The sequence below is a fragment of the Gossypium hirsutum genome, chromosome D07 (assembly GCF_007990345.1).
Source record: "Gossypium hirsutum isolate 1008001.06 chromosome D07, Gossypium_hirsutum_v2.1, whole genome shotgun sequence".
Lineage (NCBI taxonomy): Eukaryota > Viridiplantae > Streptophyta > Magnoliopsida > Malvales > Malvaceae > Gossypium > Gossypium hirsutum.
The window spans coordinates 1,887,312-1,911,483 of NC_053443.1; the positions used below are offsets into that span (position 1 = coordinate 1,887,312).

A 24,172-nucleotide genomic window follows, 5' to 3' on the forward strand; every position below is an offset into this window, starting at 1 on the left:
ATCCATTTGACATTGGCATTGTTGCCAATGCAATAAGACGTAAGTTCGAGTGCGCTAAAGCGCATTATCCTCCTATTTATGGGTTGGGGAGGGCAATGGGTAGTTTTAGATATTATGTTAAAAAGAGCAGATATGATCAGAATCTATAATGAAATTGTTTAAAAAAATACAAAGACTAAAATGACTTTTTTTATAAAGTTGAAAAAGCTAAATAAATCATTATGCCTTTATTTTTTGTATATTAATTATGTTTTGTTAACTAAAGTAGTTTAGTTATAGGATAATTATTTAGTACACTTTTTAATTTCATAAACAGAGTTAAGATTTTGTTATATGTTCTTAAGTTATATTTAAAAATTTTCAAAAATAAATAAATAGAACATATGGCAAAATCTCAACCTCGTTTGTGGAGTGAAAAATTTTCACCACATTTATATCAAATAGATAGGACAATCGGATCACAACAGTTAAAATTATATGTTTCGAGCAATTACAACATAAAATTATACCGATACAAAGCACAAACAATGAAGAATCATAAAAAATCTAAACAAAACACATACACGATTGATTAGTGACCCACCCGTTATAATTGTACATAATAAAACCCGGACTTAGATATTCAAAAACTGGAAATCTCGATTTTAACCAACAAAAACATGATGTGATTATCACTTATAACATTTTATTTTAATGTTGATATGTATGGTCAAGAATGATTTAATAATATCCAAGAGGTTCTTTAGTCTCATATAACTGTCAATTTAATATAGTGGGAGGAGAGAGTTGTGCAAATTGCACGTAGCCCACGTTTCAGCATCACTTGATTAAGTTACCGCACAAGATTCAGAGGACCATGTAGCCTACACAGCACGAGATCGAAAATGTAGCCTTAGCTTTGATGATTAAAGCAACAATATATACTATACGTATATATAAACTTTTTTTTTCTTACATATCTTAGGGTTAATTTCATCAAACATCCTTGAAGTATGATCAAATTGAAAATTCATCCTTAAATTTTAAAACAGTTTAATTAAATTCTTAAACTGATTAAAATATTGTTCCAATCAAGTCATTCTGTTAGGCTAGTCGTTAGGTTTGGCATTAAATATCATTTTTATTATACAAAGTCAAGCTATGAATTAAGGGAAGGAGAATTGCTATCATTGGGGTGCCATTATAGAGCTATTTAAGGGACGAGGGGTGGTAAGCTAGAGCCCTGGCACCCAAAATTGAAAAATTGATTTTTCAGTTCCTTGAGTATTTCCAAAGTTTAAAGTTAATTTAATAGTAAAATTGTATTACAGCCCCTATTAAATTTTAAAATTTAATTATGCTCTCTCCAAAAACAAAAAGTTTGTTGTTTAATCCTTTGAAAATTGTAAAATCTTACATTAATACAATGACAAATTTACATTTTTTGTTCTCTCGAAAATTTATAATTCAAATTCTGTCCCTCTAAAAGAATTTTAGCTTTGCCCCTAAAGGGACGGGTTATGCTCCCAAGCTCAAAAGGCGTACTCAATGTTTAAGAGGGTTTGGAAAAAATATTAGGCCTAAAAATTGGGTTTAGGCAATAAAAATAAGGCTCGTTTAAATTATGAGTTAGACTCAGACTCAAGCATTCAATGTTAGAACCAACTTGGTTCAACCTATTTTCTAAGTTTGTAATATATTATATTATGTAATTTATAACACACAAAAAATAAATATATAGTGATATATAATACTAATGTGTAAACATATTTTTAAAAAATGTAAGTTGCTTATATATAATATTTTGATAAATAAAAATATTAAATTAAAAATAATATAAATATTTTTTAAAAAATAATACATTTGGACTTGAATTAGTCATTTACAAATATGGGTGAGTTTAGGCAAAAGTTTAAGCTCATATATTAAGGCGGACTGAATTTGGACAAGCATAAAATGCATTAATATTATACTTAAGTTCGGCTCAACCCCAGCCCAACTCATAATCACGCTTAGGCCTTAAAGTCCCCAAGACCAGATGTATTTCCATTTTTTTTTTTAGGAATGTTTGGGATCTAATTAAAACAAATGTTGATAGTGTGACATGGGAGTTCTTTGAGAGAGAGAAAATGGTTAAGGATGTGAACAGCTCCTTTATTATCCTCATACCAAAGAAAGATTATTCGGAAATGGCTAATGATTTTACATCTATTAGTCTTTGCTCTACCATGTATAAGATTTTTACTCAAATCTTAGTAAACAAGTTAATCAATCTTTGAAAGATCTAATTTCTCTTTTTTAGAACGTCTTCATTAGAAAGAGACAATTACAAGACAATGTCATTTTTGAAAGGACATTTTTGGAGGTCTGAAATTAGACATGAGCAAAAGATACGACGGATATAATTAGAATTTCTTAAAGAAAATGCTTACTTTTTTTTCAATTAACACAATTCAAGCCGATACATTAATTTGAAGATTTGATTCAACGTGTTATTTCAATCTAATTTAAAATTTAGCTCATATTTATGGGCATTTGGTGAAATTAACCCAATATCCTAACATCATCGGGATTAACCTAAAACAATGAACAAAATCAAGTTGAGGGTGTTTTCCCATGAATTAGTAGATGTGTCTAATTATTTTTGCAGTTTGTGAAATCCAAGCAATGTGTCAAAATTATTGTTAAATTTTGCTTCAAAATGTAATAGTAAACCTACAATCTTAGATTAGACATGAAATTCAGTGTCGTACAAAGAATTAGGTTCATTTGTCACATAAAACAATGATGTCTTTTGGCTGGTATTAATAATAACCTTTCCTCTTAGTAACATAATTAGGCTTTTTATATTGGTCGTGAATAAAATAATTATTTTCACAAAATCTCAGTGTGATACATGGGTCAAGTTTTTGTTTTATATATAGGAATAATATTTGATGCGCCATTACATGATCAGTGAATAATAATAAAATATCTCACCATTAAATAAAAAAATACAAAATACATTATAAATAAATGTTAATAACTTTATTTAAACATTAATTAATTATAACTATTATAAATAAATATTCATAATTCTGAAGTTTAAAGTTTAGGATTAGAGTTTAGATTTTAATATTTATTTAACGATAATTTATTATAATAGCGCATAAAATTAATTATAAAATATTTTATATGTAACATAATTTTATTAGTCGAAAGAAACCCTTTATCTTATAAGGCTAAAAGGCTAAAACCTTTTTCTATCAATGTTATATCGTCGCATAAGGACATGCTTGGGTTCAAAGCAATGTGGACTGTCGCTGTTGAATCATGAATGTACTCAGTTTCTGGTGGGCCAAATTCCTGTTTTGGTCCTTATGTTATTTTTAAATTTAGAATTTAGTCATTCTATTTTAATGTAATATTATTTTACCTCTTTATTTATATTAGTATCATTGACCAGTCCAAATATGTGATTTTTTTAAATCCTCTAACAAAGAAAAAAATTCATATCAACATGATGAACTAAAACAGGGGCTTTTAAAAAAAAAATTCCACATCATTATTTTAACCAAGCTATTTAAACTAACAAATTACATTATAAAATTAGAGAATCAAGTTATACTAAATTAAAGTACATAGACTAAAATTTGAATTTTAAATATAGTATAGGGACCAAAACCAAAATTTGACATTTCTATTATAAATAATTTTCAACTGCTGCTTGAAAACTTGGTAATATCATAATATGGTGCCATGTGCTCAATTATTGACGTAGTGGCCTCATTGAAACTCAAATCAAACAAAGGGCTAAACGCCAAGAATTTGAGTGTCGGCAACGTAGTTTAAGGGACCTAAAAAAAGGGGATTAAAATGAATACAGTTTTGATTTGTGTCCCAAAATGTTGTTCCTAAAAGTTTGGAATTAGGGTTCCTAAATGTTTCCTATAGAGCATTATTGTCAACGAACTTTACTACAATTTTCTCACGTTGAAGATAGCATGAAAAAAAAAACTTTCACTTGAGAGAAAAGAATAGAAAAAGAGGTAAAAGCTTTTTTTTTAAATAAATATTTTTATGTTCGATAATCACGAAAAAGATTTTAAAAAAACTTACGTGTTTGACAAAATAACTAAACAGAGATACATGGTGTGTTGTGTGTACCACACATTGACATACAGGAACCAAATTTTAACAATATAAGTGGGTGAAATATTTAGTAGAAGAACCAGTTTGCTCTTTGATCTAATGTACGAAGTTTAATTTGCTCATTTTTCGACCCCTAATACAAGGGCCTCTATGATACTTTTATCACATTCTATTTCTATTTTGAGTTGATATGTCTATATATATCTACGTTTTTACATGTTTCTTATTGCAACTTTATTTTATCCAAATTTGTTAATTTGAACTTTATTTTACAATATAAGAGATTATGAAAAAAGTTTTCCAAATTTTTGTTACAACTCCATTTTGAACCATATTTCTCAAAGAAAAGCAAAATCCCAAATATTCAAGCTGTAATTCAAGGCAACCTTAAGCTAGCTCTAATTCTAGCCCAAAGAGTCATTTCTCAAATTTCCCTTTGATTTCCTGTCCCTTTTTTTTTTTTTTTTGTAAAAGTAAATTTCTTTATGTCTGTCTGGTAGTTGGGTTGATGAGTTTTTTGGGCCTGCAAGAAAGTGGGAAAACCATGAGAAGACGAGAATTTTAGAGTTTGTGCTCTTCGATGCTTATGTCTGTGTTGGGAACTTGAGAAATCTTTTAGTAGAGTAATGATAATATGAGTGAGTATAGTCTCTAAAATGAGTATATCGGAGTTTTATGCTTGAGTCCTTGGTTATCTTTTAAGGTTGTTGTCCACGAGGACATGTGGGGATCAGCATGCGATTGGTTGGACCATATGTCTTCAACCAAGTGTTGAAGTCCTTAGCTATCTTTGATGTTGTTCTCTTGTTTAAATCAGATCAAATCCGTCGTTGAAGTTAAAAATTGATTAAGATATCGATTCGAGAAGAAAAATTAGATCTGTTAAATTATAAACTATTTTAAACTAAGTTGATAAAACAAGTTCCTAATGTTTTGGAGTCAAAATTTTTTACCTAAATTAAAGAAAAAACCCCAATCTAGCCCAAATCTAAAAATAATTGAAAATAAAATAAAAAGGGCTAAATGAATAAAAACTCAACCCCAAGCCCATTAATCAATTAGCCCAAATCCAACTCAAACTCAAAAAAAATTAATAGAAACATTATTGTTATTTAATTATGTTTATAATGTTTTAAAATATTTTTTTTCTGATTTATTTTTATTTTCTTTTCTTTTCAAAAATTTTAGTTTATTTTATACTAAACCGATTAAATATGTGAATCATTTAAACTAAAAATCAATAATTTAATCGATTTAACGTCTAATTTAATTATAAAAATCATAATTATCCGGAGCGTATGTCCTTGCCGCATCCCTCAACCTAAAATCTTTACAATAAATTTCATAGCACTTTTTGGATTTAGTATATTTGTTAACGCTATTTAAATTTTATTTTAAAGTTAAATCTATTACAATTTTCTTTTTTTATATTACATACTTGTAAAATGAATTTTTTTATTTCGAAATATTAAATTAATAAATTTAACGGAATAATTTTAAAAATATTATTAATTATGCTTAAATTTTAAATCCCAAAATATGTAGGACTAAATGATAAATGTAAAACAGTACAGGGAGTTATTAACCTTCAATAAAATATCGTACTCCAGTTCACAAACCTTATTATACTATAACCATTATTCGCGTTAGCTTAATTTCAAGCACTCAAAGACTTTTTTATGGAAAAAGCAAAGAAACCCTTCACTGATAACTCCATAACTGAGCTTAGAGAATCATCAAACACCAAAACCAACAAAGACCCATCATTTATCTCCAGAATCTGCGTCGAACCGAAGCAACAAAAACAGGTCGTTCAACATCAAAGGTTGCTCTCACGTTCACTGTACTCACTGCATTCCCATGGTCAAATATGTAGCTTTCTAAACTTCAAGGAACACCGAGTAAGGTATATTTACGACCACTGCACTCTCGCAACATACTTCAAATCGAAGGTTTTGATAGGTGGGGGGGGGGGAGATGCTTTTATGTGAGGCAATGATTTTATTGTCGTTTTTAAAGATTGTTCCATTGCTTTTTTTGATTGGTGATGGAGAACAGGTTGTAAAAAGAATCGGAATGTCCAACTTGTAGGAAACTGTTTACTGGGATTTTTTTTTTCAATGTGGGGAATTTAAAGATGAAAGGGAAGATATGATGTTTGATGAAAGGTTGCTAAGGACAAGAAGTACCAAAGAAATGTGAGTTGGGTTTACTTTTTCAGTTTTTTTTTTCCAAATGGATTAATCTATGAATTTTTTGTGGTATATATTTGGTTTACTTTGCTGCTGGCTGGCATATGTTATGTATGTGTTTGATTTTGAGTTTCATACGTTTTTTGTTTGTGATTCTGCATTGCTTTGCCATTTTTCAACTAAAGAATCTGTTCTTTGGTGCCTCTTGAATCCCACTATGCATGATTGTTCAACATCATTCCTTGTTTTTCTTTTTTTTTTTTTTGTGAACTGTGACTTGACTTGTTCAGCAATGAAGAATTTCTTGACTAGCTTAGTATGACCTCTTCATCTATGAACTTGTAGGACTCTCAATAGAGCTAGCTCAAGTGATAACATATGCCATAGGTCATGGGTAGAGTTAAATCATGTGCAAACTCTTCACTTTGCCATGGTTTCACTCATTTATGCATTTCAATATGTTTTTATTTTTTGAATCTTTTGAAACTCTCGACAAAATTAAGAGGTCAAATTCTAACTAAAGACTATACTAAATTTGTCGAGAGCTAAAGCCATGAACATAGACTAGGAGTCTATACCAACTAATAAAGGCAATTTAACATAGAATTTCAAAAGCAGAGTACTTCAGTGTAAGGCATAGCTCAAGCTCAATTACTTGTTTTTAAGTGGTTATTTGTGCTTGAGCTTAAATTGACATGTTTGTTAATTAAGCTTGAACATAATGATGGAATTAATTTCGAAATTTTTTTAGTTGCATCCGAATAGTTTATGAATATAGTTGTCTCATTTCTATCTGCCTAAGCTTGTTAGTCTTTCAACACAATACATCTTATGATGGATCTCGTCAGTCATGGAGCAACCCGAGTGGATGGTCACCATTTTTGCCGTACTTGTAAACGTTAACCTTCCTTAGATGCATTTGCATGCATCCATGTATCCTTGTTATAGCATTCTCTTAGTTATTAATCATGCAAATGAAAAACAAAAGTACATTGACTCTTGACATAAAATGCATAGGTAATTTGTTTTATACATACACCTTGCCTTTAAGATCTCGTCAAGACAACCATTTTGACCAGAGAAACTCGTCTATTAAAAATATCTCTTTTTATATGTTATCAACAACCGTCTCTTTTATGCTCATAGATCTTATCCAGTCACATCAAGATCTACTCAAGATAATCTGTGAAGACAAAACTCTCCATAACTTTCAAACACACGCATCAAAAGCTCGCTATAACTCAATAAATCTCTTATTTTAGTGGGATTGTTAGCTTCATGGGACCCACATGAAAAATCTACAAGTACCTTCCATCAAACACTCACAAAATACCATATTGTTTTTATGTTAAAAGAATTTCTTAGTCAATCTTACAACTCTCCGCACATTCACTGTGTGAATTGTTTTCAACCATTCAAACCACTTCTTTGTATCAACACGATTAAAATATAATGTACTTTAACATATCATCAAATTTTTGACAGAAAGTTGTTGAATAAGAGAATGAATATGTCAATGAAATGGCCATTTAGTCAAGCATAATGTTTAGTAAGCTTTTCAGCTGTGTTTATCAAGTGAGGATGATTGAGACTCTCTCTATGCACAGATCAAAAAAGAGGGTTAGCTTTTTTTCAAGTTTCAAAGAGAAAAAGAATGGTAGAATCTACTACACCCAATTTGATACGATGGGATTGAGATTGTAAAATTCTTGTGAATTCCTACACAATTTTATCTTAGGACATGTTTCCGTACTTATGTCCTGTTTAAAATTATCATGTAATATTTCTTCTTCCTTTTTATTTGATAATCTCCAATATTCAATAGTCATACTATAATATTCTATCCACAATATTTAATTTCGAGACTTTACTTAAAAAACATTTAGCTTTGTAAGAACTTTATTTTCTTAACAAAACTTACTTTTCTCGGGAAGAAAATACTTCATTTTTTATCTGAATAAAAGATACGATATAAATACACAAATTGTCAATTTTGATGAAGAAACTTACGCCCTTTTGAAATTATATCATTTTCAATAAAATTAGCTTTATACAAATTGTTGGATTAGTATGCAACTCCATCACTTAGATGCTTTAAAAAACTGTTCATGATACCCTCTATTAGACTTGCGTAAGAGTCGGGTAGTCTACTTGGCTTGGTAAACTTGACCCAATTTGAGCCGATTTGAATAAAAATTTTTACACTTTGAATCAGTTTGGTCCAAATTCAATTTAAAGAATAAAAAAATATTTTAAAATTAAAATTTAATTATAAAAATATATAAAATAACAACTAAAAACATATTTATAATATTTTATTAATTTTTGAACAGTAAAACGATCTTTTTGAGCTTGGCCCAAAAATGAATCTAGACTTGAAAAGTATTTTGGAATCGGACCTCGACCCGGCTCATGAACACCTCTACCCTCAACCCCAGAACTTCAAATGTAAAATATCTATGGTTTTTTTTTTAACATTAATCTCAAGTTCTTATTATATCTATACTCTTTTTGATACAAAGTCTAAAACTACTCATATCCCCTCTATAACTTTTAAAAAGGAGGAAAATACGCTTCAGCACACTCGAACCCATTTCCTCCTATACTGGCAGCAATGTCGATGCCAATCGAGTTAAGACTCAATTGTCAAATATTTATTGTTCTTTAAGCATTGGATTATTAAAAATTTAAAATCCCAAAGCTTTCTTTTTCTAATAAAAGAATAGCTTAAATATTTAAAATTTTTAGAAATTATTTTTTTGCTTTTTCGATTTAAAAATTTACTCAACCATGTCCTTGTTTATAATTAGGGGCAAAGCTAGAAAATCTTTTAGGGGTCGGATTTAAAATTATAATTTTTAGAAGGAAAAAGTGTAACTTTATCATATATATATTTATGATTTCATCATTCTTTTTAAGGGACTAATTTTTTTTTTTCATTTTGAGGAGCAAAATATAAAATTATCATATATTAACTTCTAATCTTAAAATTTTTGAAGGGATTAAAAGAAAAGAGAATTTATTTTGAGAAGAGCCCTTACCTGATCCCTATTTGTAATAGCAAAGGACTTGATTGAAATGAAGTCATGATGGATATCATACCTTAGGTTTTAATATTTCAAATAAAGATTTGCTATAATTCACTTATGTAAATTATTCCGAATTACACACAAAATTAAAATCCCAAATTCAGCAAATTCACTTTGGTTGTTCCTCCATTTATGCCTTAGTATGACCATTCATTCTTATTTTCTATATTTTACATAAAATGTAATAAATTAATAATTTGTATTATATAAACTTTAATATAAATATATAGTCGTATGGTAATATTATCTTATAATGATAAACTTAATTAATTTTATAGAACCTTTCAAAAGAAATTAATTTAAAATTATTTATATAAATTATTATTTGATACACTGTCAATAACTTTTTGTTATTTATTATTATTTTTAACGATTCTTAATATTGTTTATATATATATGTGATAATTGTTTGATTCAGTGATGTTGAAGTTTTTTAATTTCATATGCGGAATTAAGAAATTGCAATGAGTTCAATTTATTTAGTTTTATATTTCTTAAATATAATGTAAGGGGACACATGGCAATATCTTAACCATGTCCTCAACCAATGTATTCAATACTTATCATATATATAATTATTTGATATATTGTCGGTAGAGTTTTTTAACTCTATAAGTAGGAGTTATCCTCTCTCTCTCTCTATATATAATTATCTGATACATTGTTAATAAAATTTTTAGACTTAATAAGCAAAAACGAAACCAGAAAATTGATCAGGAGACCAAAGATGGATCATAAATCTTTGGGGCTTACCATTATACTAATTTATATTTTCTTTTTAAATTTTGAAGGGGTTATAAGGCAAATTTACCAATTTATTGGACAAGCATTTTCATGTCCCAGTTTGTTTTGACTTAAATTTGATTTAAATAACTTAAAGAAAAACAAATTTCTTAAAATTTTAAACTTAATTATAAAATATAAATATTCATATAAAATTTATTTTTAATACTATTTCAATATTTAAACAGTAAAATAGTTCAGTGGGTGTGACTTGATCGATTTGATCGGTTCAATTATTAAATTAACAATTATTAAATAAAAGCAGACCGGGCTGTGTCAAAGGGGCGTGAGGCAAAGTTAGAGCTAATAAAAAAAGGAGCGGTTTTTTTCTACGTCAAAAGCTAGACATCTTTTCTTTCACTTGTTGTAGTACAGCTGCTACACTCTCTCTTTCTGGATTCTAACAAAATAAATTAGAAATTAATAATATCGTCTTCTACAGTTTCCTACTGCTGACACTCATTCACTCTCTTTGTAAGTAGTTTTATAATTTAATCTTCATTTTTTCTTCTGAGTATAAAAACTTAGTATTTGGTCATATGTTTTGTGTCTTTTTCTTTTCTTTTCTTTTTTTTATGTTCTGTCTGTTTTAAGGTTGTTACCTGCAGGTTTGGGGGTTTTTGTTAGAAACCCAGTTTGCATGTTGCTGTACTGGGTGTCTGAAAAAATGTGCTCAATATGGTATAAATTATTAACTGATGCAAAATTGTTTTGATCTTGTATAAGGGTTTTTGGGTATGGTTTTGAGTGTTTTTGCTGTAAAAAGGGTATAATAATGAAACTGTTGCAGTATTTTTGTTTTAAAATGATATTTTTTTTCATGTTTATTGATGGAAAGTTTTTAACTTTAGTACTTTTTTATTATACTTTTAATATTTTTATATATATTCACCATAAAGAAAAACACAGATTTAGCATCTTAAACTTTCTTCTTTAAGAAGGTACATATATCCCATTCCCACCACTTGATTTGCTTCATGTTATATATATATATATATATATGTATAGCTTATTGTCAATTAATCACATGGTCAGGTCATGATTCTTTGGTTGTAACAGAGAATTCTTTCTATAATTTTATATATTTCTATGGCATGTGCTATGTATGTGTACATGTCTATATTTTTCTACTGGTTCCTTAAACAGCAATTCATGCTATAGAGCTTTCATCATGGATTAATGGTGTTTCTTATTATGGTATACTGCAGGTCAAATCCTGAAGTATTTGGAGATTGTGAACAGTGAGCTTTGTATATAAAACAATGGATGATTATCTCGATCAGTATTTCTCTTCTTTGTCTTGGTCGGATGTGAATTTTAAGGAAAGATCACCTTGGGTTCTTAGTGAAGCTGATCAGCCAAATGCACTGCTGCCTAGTTCACCTATAAGCATGATCGGTTCGAACCACGGGATGGAGTGCTTAACTACACAGAGTACTCCTCTAGGTGTTGGACCGCAAACAAATGGCGAAAGTTTGGGACTGCAGTTTAATGCAGGTGTCCATTCCTCTGGTTCATTAAAGGGTCTTCAAGTTGTCGGTGATATGACCACCCTGTCTCAATCATTTAACGAGGGAGGGAATGTAATATGCAATGGAGGTGAATCTTCTGAATTTCAGAGATCACTTACAGGCTTAGAAACCCTTTGTTCGATACCGCAATTGTGGCATCCACAACCTTATGATGGTCTAATTTCTTCCCTTCCTATGGGACAAACCCGAATGCAAAGCTCTAGTCTTCAAGGAGATAATGGAAATGTTGATGATGGCAATATTAACAGATTTGTTGAAATCGATAAATTTCTGCAACTCGAGAACTTATCCGCATCGATCAATGCAAAGGTATTACTGTCTCTTGCTCAACCAGCATTGTTTTAGTTTGGTTGTTGCTTATATAATGTGTATCAGGAAAAACAAGATATGCAAAATTCTTGTTACTCGTCTTTTCCTGCCGACCGTCCAATGACAGATATGATGATAGACTTACCATCTCTGCTGCAGGTATTTGTAATAGTAATTCTCATTGTTTTGTCTAGCATTTCAGCTAAGCTTACTAGTTTTGTACTTTTAATATAGAGTTCATCACCTGCACCGAACAAAGGTTGCAATGGAACTGGGAAGCCTCAAGTTAGAGCACGTCGAGGTCAGGCTACTGATCCACACAGCATCGCAGAGAGGGTCAGTCACTCGATTGTAATACTTCCTGTCATCAAAGTTAATACTCTTGAGTTGGTTTTTTGAAATCAGCCTTTGTTCTATTATTCGATCAATTGCAGCTTCGAAGGGAGAAGATTGCTGAAAGGATGAAGAATCTGCAAGAACTTGTACCGAACTCCAATAAGGTATCATCTTCTTTATGTATTTTTCTTTGGTCATTAAAGCCTAATTCGAGCACATTTGTTGTTTTACTTAGACTTGGGTGGGTGTGTTAGATACAGGTATATATCTGACGAATATATGCAAATTTTCTATATGTTTTTGAGGGTCCTAGAAGGGTCATACCCCCATACTCATGTCCAAATATACATTGGACACGAGTACTTAAAGAAAAATTACACTGAATTGTTCACTTAAGAATTAATGTTGATGAACTTTGCAGACTGACAAGGCCTCTATGCTTGACTCAATCATCGAGTACGTCAAGTTCCTTCAACTCCAAGTCAAGGTAAGACTAAATTCTTGTTAATATCACAACATACAAGCCAAGCTTCAAAAGAAATAACTTGAAACCGTTAAAAATGTTTAATGGCGTTTTAGTTACCATAAGTAAACATGGTGATTATGAAAACTATTTGCAGGTACTAAGCATGAGTAGGCTAGGAGCAGCAGGGGCAGTAGTTCCTCTCATAACTGATGGCCAAGCTGAGGTGTCAAATTCTCATCTAACATCGAAATTCCCAGGATTTTGTTAAGATTTTAGTGCTAAACTACAAATTTTCTTATGTCTGTTCTGTCAGGGATCTAATGGCTTGACACTAACACCCTTGGCAATGGGAAGTGATGGAGTTGATTGTTCACCGTCTCCCGAACAAGTTGTTTTTGAACAAGAAGTGGTGAAACTCATGGAATCCAATGTGACAATAGCCATGCAATATCTGCAAAGTAAAGGTCTATGCATTATGCCGGTCGCTCTTGCCGCTGCCATATCCAACGGGAAGGCATCGTCCTCGTCATCATCAGGTCCTGTTTCCGAGGAAAGGAAGAAATTCGGTTTCACCAACAGTGTTATAAGCAATGATGATAGAGTTCACAACACCACCACCTGCAGCAGCAGCAGTGACAGTGGTGTTCGGAATTCCAACAGTAGTAACAGCAGTGGCACTGGCAACTTGTCTGGTGTTGGGATTCATCAATCAACCTCTGATGGTAATTTCATGATTGAAAAGATCAATGGTTGCAATGGTACCTTTAAACAAGAAGTCAACACTTTGTGTACTGCCAAATGACTGAAAATCCCAAACCATGGATGCTGGACTTACATTTAACAAAGTAGTTATAGGACTTCCATTGTCTTCTTTGTTCTCTATGTTTTGCTTTTTCCTTCCAGGAAAGTGTATGCTAATATATGAACATATAATGCTGGTTTATATATTTACTCTTCAACCATGACCCAGATTTTAAATTGGTCTCGAACTTAAAATTCGACATAAAACATGTTACATAGACTATGGTTAAAGTTTACCATATAAGCCCCTGGATCATATTATGGAGTTCATTTTAATCTCTCTACTTAAAAGGAATATTATAATTCATGTACACTTAAAAGACTTGACATTTTAATCCCTCCATGGCAAGACTTATGTGGTATTAAATCAAATTAAAAAGCTTACTGATGTTGAAAATAAATGGAATGGCTCGATTTAACGATTTAATGACTAAAACGAATCAAATTACAAAATTTAAACACAACAATTATGTCATGTACACAAAAAGATATCATTAAACAAAATTAACATGTAAAGACTAAAATTTGTAAATTTTACCCGATCTAATATATTGAAAGAAAAGAACAATATCATTAAAATTTAAAATATATATCCGTACAATAAGCCGTCCAAACTAATAACTAAATTGATGAAAAAACAACGTGAAATAATTGTTTAACAAAAAACTACCTCATTAAATCTAATCGAGTAAAATAGGGAAATGTTATTTTTTCTACAATTACTCATCTCTGTTTACCAGATTACAAAATATTGGTGGAATTGAGGGTTGAGGGGGAACTTCGTTAATGGCGTGATCTATATATGAGAACAACAATGGGGGATTACAAGACAATAATTACATTTCCTAATATCGTGCCTTATCTCATGCGTTATAGTGAGTAAAGAAAAATGAAAATGACAAAAAAAAAGGGACAAAATGAGACAAATTTCTAAGTTGGGGGATCTAAAGTGTGTGTCAAAGTTTCGTCAATAACCATTCATAGTTTTCGCTGCTTTCTTCTTAAAACTCGAGATGCTGCAGTGCGGACAAACGTACTCCAGCCCGTCTGTTTTCGCATAATCCTGTAGTTCACAAGTGTCAAGTTAATCACAGTCGTTTAAGGTCGGGAAACAAAATCAACCTGACATTGCAAACAATGAAACTGTTATTGTATTCGATCCTGAAGATGGTGAATGATATACCTTAAAGGCTCCAAGCCCCTGCCGCCTATCACAGCCGAAGTGAGCCCATTCGTCACAAACTCCACAGTTTACCCAGTCACCTGCTGCGCTACTGTTTTAACACACAAACTAACCACTGTCAGTACTGCAAACAATTTGGCTTATGTGTGAGCGAACAAGAGAGAGAGAGACCTGTGACATAACAAGCAGCATTCTCCGTCCACATCGTCGTGAGCCAATTCATACTCTAAAAGGTAAGTCTCGTAATGTCTTTTCAGAGTGTTGCCCACTCCCTAAGGTAAAATTAGAGGAAAAGGCAACGGTTATTGTCCCAAAATTTGAAAGCCTATAAAGCCGACAAGTTAAAACTTGATAGAATGAACCATACAACAAAAGTACGAGAATTCGAAGAACTTATGGATAAAAAAGAAACAAAATTTGAAACGACTGTTATGCGTTTCACATGGAACGGAAGTACTATGACAAAGTAAAACTAATAAGGCGAACAATTTCAAAACATACAGTCATTCTATTCGTCAATGTGTGATTGCGCATCTTCGAAAATACTTGTCCTTTCCAATTTATGCCATTCCCGACATTAAAGCCTCCTCTTGACACCACCTGTTAGGTCCAATCTTTCAGTACGATTTTTTTGCCAGACTTCAATCATATTTAGCACAAGCAGTAACTTACCTCTCTATACAAGTTAAAAAGGTCAAGACGCTTCGCATTCAGAATGGCATCAGGAAACTCAGCTAACCCACCTTGAGGAACAAGCCGAGTATGTCCTCGAAAAATCAGAAACTGCATTACATCTCTCAAAAATTCTTCCTGCCAGAAAATAAACCAACAGGAGAAAAAAGTATATGTATTAGGAGAAAATTACAGATATACTACTCTAATATAAAGGAAAAGTTTAAATATAATGCAAAGAAATGCATGATTTTCCTAAATCTTCTGCAACAACTAGAACACATAATACATGTGGATAATATTTTCAAATTCTTAACTCGAAATTCAAAGAAGATGACCAACCTCTGAGCAAACCTGTATTGGGGCTCTACCACAACCATGTTTCTTAAGAGGTAATGGATTTAAAGAAATAATCTGCTGGGCTTGAAAAGAACTCGACAATGCTTTCCGATGTGTAACAGGAGCAGGTTGCTTCACAGGAGCTACTGGCAAGTTAACCTTTCCTTGGTCACCATCATATCTCTCAGCCTCGGAAAATCCAGAAAAGGGAAGCATCTTATGACGATGGGTGTGAGGAATTGGCCTCATAGCAGCAACATTGATTTTTGGTCTTGTCAAACCATTTACACCTTCCATGATGGTACAGTTTAGAGATTTAGTGTCTTTATATGGCTCTGGTCTTTTACGACTAGGTGCCGGCGGCACCAACCAGCTGGGAGTTCTGGCAATTAGAGAACTACCCAAGAGGGGATCTTTGCTCAGCTTTTTGCAAAAGAAAAGAAGACGTTCAGCATCATCTTTTTCAAAAGATGCAACCGACAAACCTTGAATGCTAGCAATCCCCAGCATAACTAGGCTGCGGTATGACACATCTGGTGCAAGTTGCCGCAGAACCTGTCAAAAGTCATCCCAACAAACACATCATGATTTCAAAATAAAAATCAAGCTAACTCGAAAATGATTAAATTACCATTATGGCAAAGGCTTCATAAGTATACCTCAAAGCATAATTCAAAGTTTTTGGTTCAAATGTTTTAACCTCTAATGAAGTTCATGGTTAAAAAAAAAAAAGTTGACAAGGACCAATCATCGCACATGCAAAATTCACGAATGGAACACACAATTAATCCACAGAGAGATGGAAAAGCTCTCGAGAAGCCCATGGAAAGAGAAATATGGTTAAAGAGTAAATCAGACCTGCGAAGCCCATGTGGGAACCTTCATGCACACTTCAAACACACTTGCTCCACAGGCAATTGAGGTTGATCTACGAGGCTCGAATGAAGGCAATTTGCTCTCCTCAGAACTTGATTGTGCATGGACTAGTTGACTCTTCTCAATAAGCTCATTTTTTATATGATTTTCCAAAAGCTGAGGAAACAACACAAAAGAACAAAAGAGTTTCAGGCATGAACTTAAAGTAAACAGCACTTGCAATTAACCCAATCACAATTACTTGCCTGATCATTAAAACAAGTTTGTGCGCTACCAGACACTAAAAGTGATATGTGAGCCGAACTGCAAGTTGAAAAGTCGCAACGCATGGTGACTACACCACGAGAAAATGTCCCCGCCTGAAGAGGTGGTGGTGGAGCACTATAAGAATGGAACCCCATAAGTATATTGATGATAATGCACAAAATTAACTTCGAGGATGCATTAGTATGGGGAACGGAAACTCCATACAACAAAATATCAAAGTCACAAACATTCAACTCAAAACCCGAAAGCTCTTTCTTTCCCCCCCCCCAAAATAAAAAAATCCAAGACCAATACAAAGCCAAAAATCCCCATCCCAAAAGAAACTATAACTAAGCTCAAATTTGTCAAGTACCTTGCTCGGTTATGGAGTTTGCTCCCTCGTATCTGAAACAAATGACAATGGAATATAGTTAATAAGTGGATAAAAGAGAATCAAAGTACTAGAACAGATTATGCTCTCACACATGCACACAACAATGGCACACTACAAATATATAATCATGGGAATAATACATGATGCTCTTCTCCCAAGTATGAACATCAAGCCAATTGAATGTATGCACGGATCATGTAACTATATTAGACACAGACATGACAAATAATCTCTTAGATAATGGTGTTCAAAAGAAGGTAAAACAAACTAATATTTAATAGAAATTCAAAAAAAAAAAAAAAACCTTATACGAACTTACTTCAATGCTTAAGAGGGCATTAAGGCCATCCTCCAAAGATCCCAAAAGGACAGCATCCTGCAAGACATATAGTTAGTAACCAATATAAACCAGGATGAAAAAAGTATTAGTACATGATTATTGTTTCAAGAACAGAACAATTAAAACTCAAACCTACCAATGTACATGGAGATCCACAAACAAGAAACCTCATAGTCACATCATCATCATATATCTTAACAGCAGGAAGATTTTCAGGAGAGCCTTCTTCCTCTTGCATATCTACCTCTGGCTGAGAAACATCAATCTTGGGAGGCTCCCCAAGTAGATGCGGTCCTGGCTTAATACTTTGCTTTTGACTATTAGAAGAGAAAATATTGTTGTTCCGCACACAGTACAGTCTAAAAGAAGCACGGGCAAATTGGAATGCATCCCATGTATGGCTACATGAACTGCAATAGACCAAAACTAAAACTTTAGAATGGTCTCCCAGTAAAATTTATTACAGTTTATAGACAATATCTCAATAAGTCTTAAAATAGGTTAAGTCATCTAAAGCGAAGTACAAAAATTTGTGTTATCAGAGTTAACAGCACTATCAGCAACTGCTCTTGAAAACAAGCACAAGCAGAAGATTTGTACCTTTGAATCACTGATAACAGTGCTTGACGAAAATGGCAAGCAGCATAACGAGAGAATGTATTTTTCCAATATATAACATAAGGTACTCCCTGTAATGACAAATGAATGTCAACAACTTCTATTTAAACATAATATAAAATAAAAAAAAATTAGAATCGTTTGTTCATGATCATGATCAATAATTTACCTTGGAGTGAAGTCCCTCTGCCAATTTGACACCATTGGGGATCTCTAAGTAAACCTACATAAACATTCGACATTTACAATCAATTTCAAATAAGCAATGAACCTAGCAAAACTTGTAAAAGGAAATCATAGAACAAAACAAAACAACATATGTAAAAGGAACTTAAAAGGAGAAAGATTTAAAAAGTAATAATAAGAAAAAAAAAAAAACAATCCTATCCTATATCTCTAGCACCTTATCCCTTTATCGTATAATTCCAAAAATCACAACTATCTAAATCGTAACCGAGTCGAGCATCATCACTCACAGTGGTAGGAAATGTAGAACCAAAGACTCCACATAAAGCTTCTGGAGTAGACAAGTCAACATCTCCCAAAACCAGGGAGCCAATTTCTTCACCATCAACAATCTGCTCTCCTTGTAAGTAAACAATATTAGGCTCAAATGATTCAAGAACCCGCCGGAACTCATCAATACTAGGATTATTCAGAAGCTGAACCTGTACTCACACGCATAAAAATGTCATCACATTATAACAAAACTTGTACTAAAATGATACTTAAAAATAAATGTAGAACTATTGGCATTATATATTTATATATATACATACCTCAAGGCGCCCTGAAGAAGAAAGCTCTGGAAATGGGTATCTGGGCTTATAATCAGAAACAGGCTGCTTTTGCTTATTATCAGAAACTTTACCGCCACAAAGAACTGCAAGGAGACTGCAATGGTTCCTTGAAGACCCTTGAGCACTAAACATCATGCAAACATGCCAGACCCAACAAAACTCAAGCTTGCCACTAAGTTACCAATGCCTCTTCTTCCCAAAAACTTAAAAAGAATACTAACTGTGAAATCAAATCAAAACCCTAAAAAGCCTACAGTGAATCTGAAAACTCAAAAACCTCCGGAATTTTTTCAAAATTCCACCAGAGAGGTAATAAGATACTAAAAGGAAGTTCCATTTGTATTTGCAGGGACTTGAAATCAAAATCCCTAAAACACCCAAAGTTGAGAGAGTTCAAAAATTGAAGAAAACTCACCCACCCAAATGAGATTAGTAAGAGAATCGAAGACCCAAATGAGCAAAATTCCTTATAAACAGAAGGAAGCAAACAACAATCGAAAAAGTAAAGAAGAAAAAAAGGAACCCTAAGTTTATGAAGACTCACTCTAATAATAAAGAAAACTCTAATAAAAAACCCCGAAAGGACACATCTATGCTTTCACCTAATAAAAATTCCCCCTCACACACACACCCCTTTGATAAATAAAAGGAATAAAAAAAAACCCAAAATCAAAATCCGATAAAAAGCAAAGTCACGCAATAAATAATTGCAACTAAAATTAAAACCTTTTTATTTTGGATTGTTTAATTAAAAATCAAACAGCCTCAAAATCCCCTTTTTTTTCTCTTTGTTGTCAGTATGTATTTTAATAACTACAGTTTCCTTTTTCCCCAATCACATTCTTGTATATCTAAAATCAAATCCAAAAACACCCACAAAAAATGGGAAAAAAGAAAACCAATTTGTTAAATTAAATTTCTTAATTGACTTTTTTTATATTTTAATCTGTTTCTTTCACGTTTGTTTGATAGTAAAAGCCTAACAATTAACATCATGTTACCGTAATTGAAAAGATATTATTTTTCAACTACATTATTACTTGTTCACAAACTTTGAGAATCCCCAAAAATAAAAAGAAATTTCTTTTATCATCTCTGCTCTCTGCATTTCTTTTTTCTGTGTTCTTCGTTAAAAACAGAAAATTAATAATATTAAAAAAAATCCCATTTTACTAGTTCTACAAAAGATTCCCATAAGAAAGTGTATTTTACTTCTTCTTTTTCCATATGATCATGCTCATGAACTCATCATCAATTTTGGGCGTTGGGTTTTTTTTTATTAAATGACCATTTTTTTAAAAAGTTTTATCATTTAATTAACTTATTAACAGAATTTAAAAACCCAAACAGGAAAAAAGAAAGAAGATCATTAATAGATGTTGGGTTTTTAAGTAAATGTTCTTGTTTGGTTTCATGGAAGAACACTGCTGCTCACTTTATAAAGAACTGGGACCCATTTGCCAGGATTTGACTAGTGCTGCTTTTCTTTTCTTCCACACTTTATCTTAATTTCTGCTAAAAACAATTGGTCTTTGTCTTCCTAGTTCATGTGTTATGTTTTTGCCGGTTAAAAATCGCTTTTGATTCTTTTTTGTTTCATAACAAACCTTAGGATTTTTTTTTATCATCTTCTTCATTCTGGTGATTTGACCTTCTTTGCCTCCCAGAAAACATATAACTTAAAAAGTATGGAAATAGGAAAGTCATGAACAGTGTCTAATTTAAGTAATTCACTAACATATCGTAAAGGTCTCAAAATCATGGTTTAAATTTTAATTTAGTCCCCCAAATTACTAAATAATATAATAAAATCATCATAGTATTAATATCATATTAATCAAGTCTTCTAATCATCTGAAAAATTATTTTATAGACCATTTTCAATTATTTAATAATATTTTAATAAATTTTTCATATCATCAACACATAATTTAGATCATTTTTTTACCTCAAACCTTAAACTAAAACTCCGAACTTAGAACTACAATTACTGTTCCTATTAGCTAATCAATGATTGGTTGATGTGGCATACATCATTTGTTACCAACATTAGCAACTCATACTTTATACATGATTTAAGATTTTATTATAATGAGAAATTTCTTCCATACACCATGTGGTGTTATTGTTCTTGTGAAATGGGCCATAAAATTAACACAAGTCCATCCCAAGTTGGACTTAAGAAAAAAGTCCTTTTATTGAACACCTTTTACTCTAGCCCCTTGTCACTATTCTTAGTTAAATTCGAGTTGCATTAAATGTTCAAGCAAATGGTTAGATTGAAAGAGAGTTTGATTGGATAATTTCTTTTGTATTTGTTTTTTTAATACTATATTTTTTTTTGTATTTAAGGTTTAACGGATCATTTTATTCGTGAAAATTTTAACTTGATTTAAAAAATTTTTTTTTACTAAATTTGTAATAATTATAATAGAATCAATCATTAAGAACACTAAATTGAACAAATAATTAAACAACTAATTCAATTCAAATTAACTACCTTACGAAAATTAATTTGAGGAGCATCTAAATATTTACACAACGTGAGACTTGGACATAGAATCTCAAAATTTTCTAAGTCTCAACTTTGCTATTGAACCAATACCTCATAAGTAAGCAAAACTATTTTTAAGTTTTAATAATAAATGTGAAGTTTCTTCTTATTAAATGGCATAAATAAGCCGATAAAATGAATAAATAGCTACATCATTCGAGTTATTGCACCACAAAATCGATATAGAAAATATCAACGACTGCATATACAACACTTTAATACTCGACTTTAGGAGTGGATTGAGAAACCACTTTTTGTTTCTTTGAGTGTCAGGAAATAGAATTACCACCCAAGAAAATACAATAATCGATTATTGATCTTCGACCATCCAAATCTAAACCACAGTTTGCATAGACAATTCCCATGATAAATAACCTTGAAGTTGGCTTTAAATGAATACCATGATCAATGGTCTACTTAAGATAGTGCAATATCCATACACTTCATCGCTTTAAAATGTACATCTAAAGAATTATGCATAATGCCACATACTATGGAATTCCAAAAAATTTACAAAATGAGTTAGAAAGAGATATTTATGGAAGTAAATGGATATTGTAGATGAAAAATTAACGAGTAGAATTGTGGATGTGAGAATTTAGAAAAAAAAAGGATCAAATTGTAAAATTTAAAAAGTTGGAGGTCTAAAATGTAAATTGACTAAAGAAAGAGAAACACGAGATATTAGTAATTAATTGACATGAGAATAAATTGGAATATGTATTGGTGCGATGAAAATCACTCCTGGACTAAATTGAGAAAGATTTGAAAGTATAAAAACTAAATTGTAATTTTCTCATTTTAATTTAGAGGTTTTTACCATACAGTGACTATTATTATTAAGAGTTAAATTTGAATTTGATAAATAGCTTATTGTTGTAAAGGAATTGAAATAAGAAGTAAAATGATAAATTTGCCATATAAAGGCATTTTAATCATTTCTTAATAATTTTATAATGAGAATATTATTTCGCAATAGAGCCTGGATCAAAGCTTTATCCTTATTTTGGGCTGCATTCCCTCTAGTTGTCAGTGGAAAAAAAAAATCAAATACAGACTTAGGTGGCATATCGGTAAAAGTGTTGCAATAGATATAAGGGTTAAGGTGTGTGCAGGCTTGTCAGAGGAACGAGCTGGGTAAAATTGGCTCGATACTTGCAATATTCATCATCAATGTCCTAAGTGGTGAATGAGTGACATTCAATTGACTTAATCCCTCGGCAAAAATGATATGAGGACATGCTCGGATGGTACACTGCAAAGGCATGCAAGATGAATCTAATCAAGATGATGGCTTGGATAGGTGGCTCCAACACATGCTGGATAGGCGGCTGCAGTCTAGAAGCTCCACAAGTTCGACGGCCCAAGCTTTAATACGAGGATATCCCTTTTCGCATGTAAATACACTTGACCCATTTGCCTAAACCACTATATATACTCGTCTGACGCTAAAAAATCATTATGTAGGATCTAATCCCCTCGAATGCCATACTAAGCATGGTGCTCCCAAATATCTATATAATCTTCATGCACTTGGGGCCAATACTTATTATTGTGATATCTTAAATCACCATTACAAAGTTTATCAATGTTCTCCAAGTCAATTGAAATAGCTTGCACCAGTTTGAACTTTTGTTCACCTGGTTAAAGTGTTGCCACTAAACGATGTGGAAGGCACCTACGCCCTCTACACATAATCATGTTGGTATGTTTTCATCGATGAAACAACAACAACAATGTTATGTAGACAGGGCTTCCGCACAAATTACAAATATTTTAAAAGTAAATACAATTATATTAATTACACACAACCATGTCAACAACATACCACCTTCACTAGTTTATCGACTAATTTTCATCTGATCAAAGTAAGGTTTATTAGATAACTAGTATGATTTAAGTGACTTTTGAATCTGTTCAAATATTAAATGCAAGAGACATGATAAATATTCATAATTTAATACCTAATGAGATATTAAACATTTTTTTTTTACCTTCGAATAAGTGAGAACTTGTATGATTTAGAAGGGACGAACCATAATTGTGACATTTGTATCCATGCATATACTTGCAAAAGCTGACAATAAATGTTTATTTCATTAATATTACGTCGAGATGCCTTGCAAAATGTCGTGTAAATGAATGTTGGAGTCGTTGCTCCTAGTTGAATGTATCAACAAAATCAATTTTGCCAATTTTGTCTGAAAATAGTATTCCTCCTATCAAGTGTAACATATGAGCTTTGATATATCAATCTAGCTATTCGCCAGTTACATCGACAATAATATAGCACAAAATGTGGAATAACATAACTTGAATAGGTCAATCGAACTCTTTTTAATTATTAAGTCCATTGATTGTAAGGTTAATTATTAAAGGTACATCTTCTAGATTTATAGCAGTTTTTTTCCATGAAAAATGAAAATTATGTGTTTTTTACCTAACTAATGTGGCAAGCAAATCTAGAATAATTTTAAAGCGAGTTATTTTAGATGCCCACCATAAATCGACCCTTACTAAGTATCTTTTGAT

The 24,172-nt window shown here is 31.7% G+C and overlaps 2 protein-coding genes across 5 annotated transcripts; one reads left to right on the forward strand and one right to left on the reverse strand.

The window, feature by feature from the left end:
- The first annotated feature begins 5,737 nt into the window (after positions 1–5,737).
- LOC107942368 (uncharacterized) lies at positions 5,738–13,779 on the forward strand. 4 transcript variants are annotated; one of them, XM_041097003.1, is made up of 9 exons: positions 5,738–6,016; positions 6,169–6,308; positions 11,383–12,015; positions 12,082–12,174; positions 12,250–12,351; positions 12,450–12,515; positions 12,773–12,838; positions 12,972–13,040; positions 13,131–13,779. In XM_041097003.1, exons 3-9 carry the CDS (start codon positions 11,437–11,439, stop codon positions 13,617–13,619), a joined length of 1,464 nt encoding a protein of 487 aa, XP_040952937.1. In that variant the 5' UTR covers positions 5,738–6,016; positions 6,169–6,308; positions 11,383–11,436; the 3' UTR covers positions 13,620–13,779. The 4 variants fall into 4 exon arrangements, with proteins under 4 accessions (XP_040952937.1, XP_016731509.1, XP_016731511.1 ...); XM_016876020.2 differs by lacking the exons at positions 5,738–6,016; positions 6,169–6,308 and adding an exon at positions 10,466–10,648; XM_041097004.1 differs by lacking the exons at positions 5,738–6,016; positions 6,169–6,308 and adding an exon at positions 10,725–10,855.
- A 388-nt stretch (positions 13,780–14,167) lies between these two features.
- Positions 14,168–20,248, reverse strand: LOC107942371 (AT-rich interactive domain-containing protein 4). The gene is made up of 15 exons (XM_016876026.2): positions 19,066–20,248; positions 18,763–18,954; positions 18,456–18,509; positions 18,269–18,357; positions 17,805–18,078; positions 17,648–17,704; positions 17,308–17,339; positions 16,934–17,069; positions 16,671–16,844; positions 15,816–16,367; positions 15,474–15,611; positions 15,303–15,401; positions 14,973–15,073; positions 14,802–14,892; positions 14,168–14,681 (listed from the first exon to the last, which is right to left on the reverse strand). Exons 1-15 carry the CDS (start codon positions 19,219–19,221, stop codon positions 14,586–14,588), a joined length of 2,241 nt encoding a protein of 746 aa, XP_016731515.1. The 5' UTR covers positions 19,222–20,248; the 3' UTR covers positions 14,168–14,585.
- Positions 20,249–24,172: the final 3,924 nt, after the last annotated feature.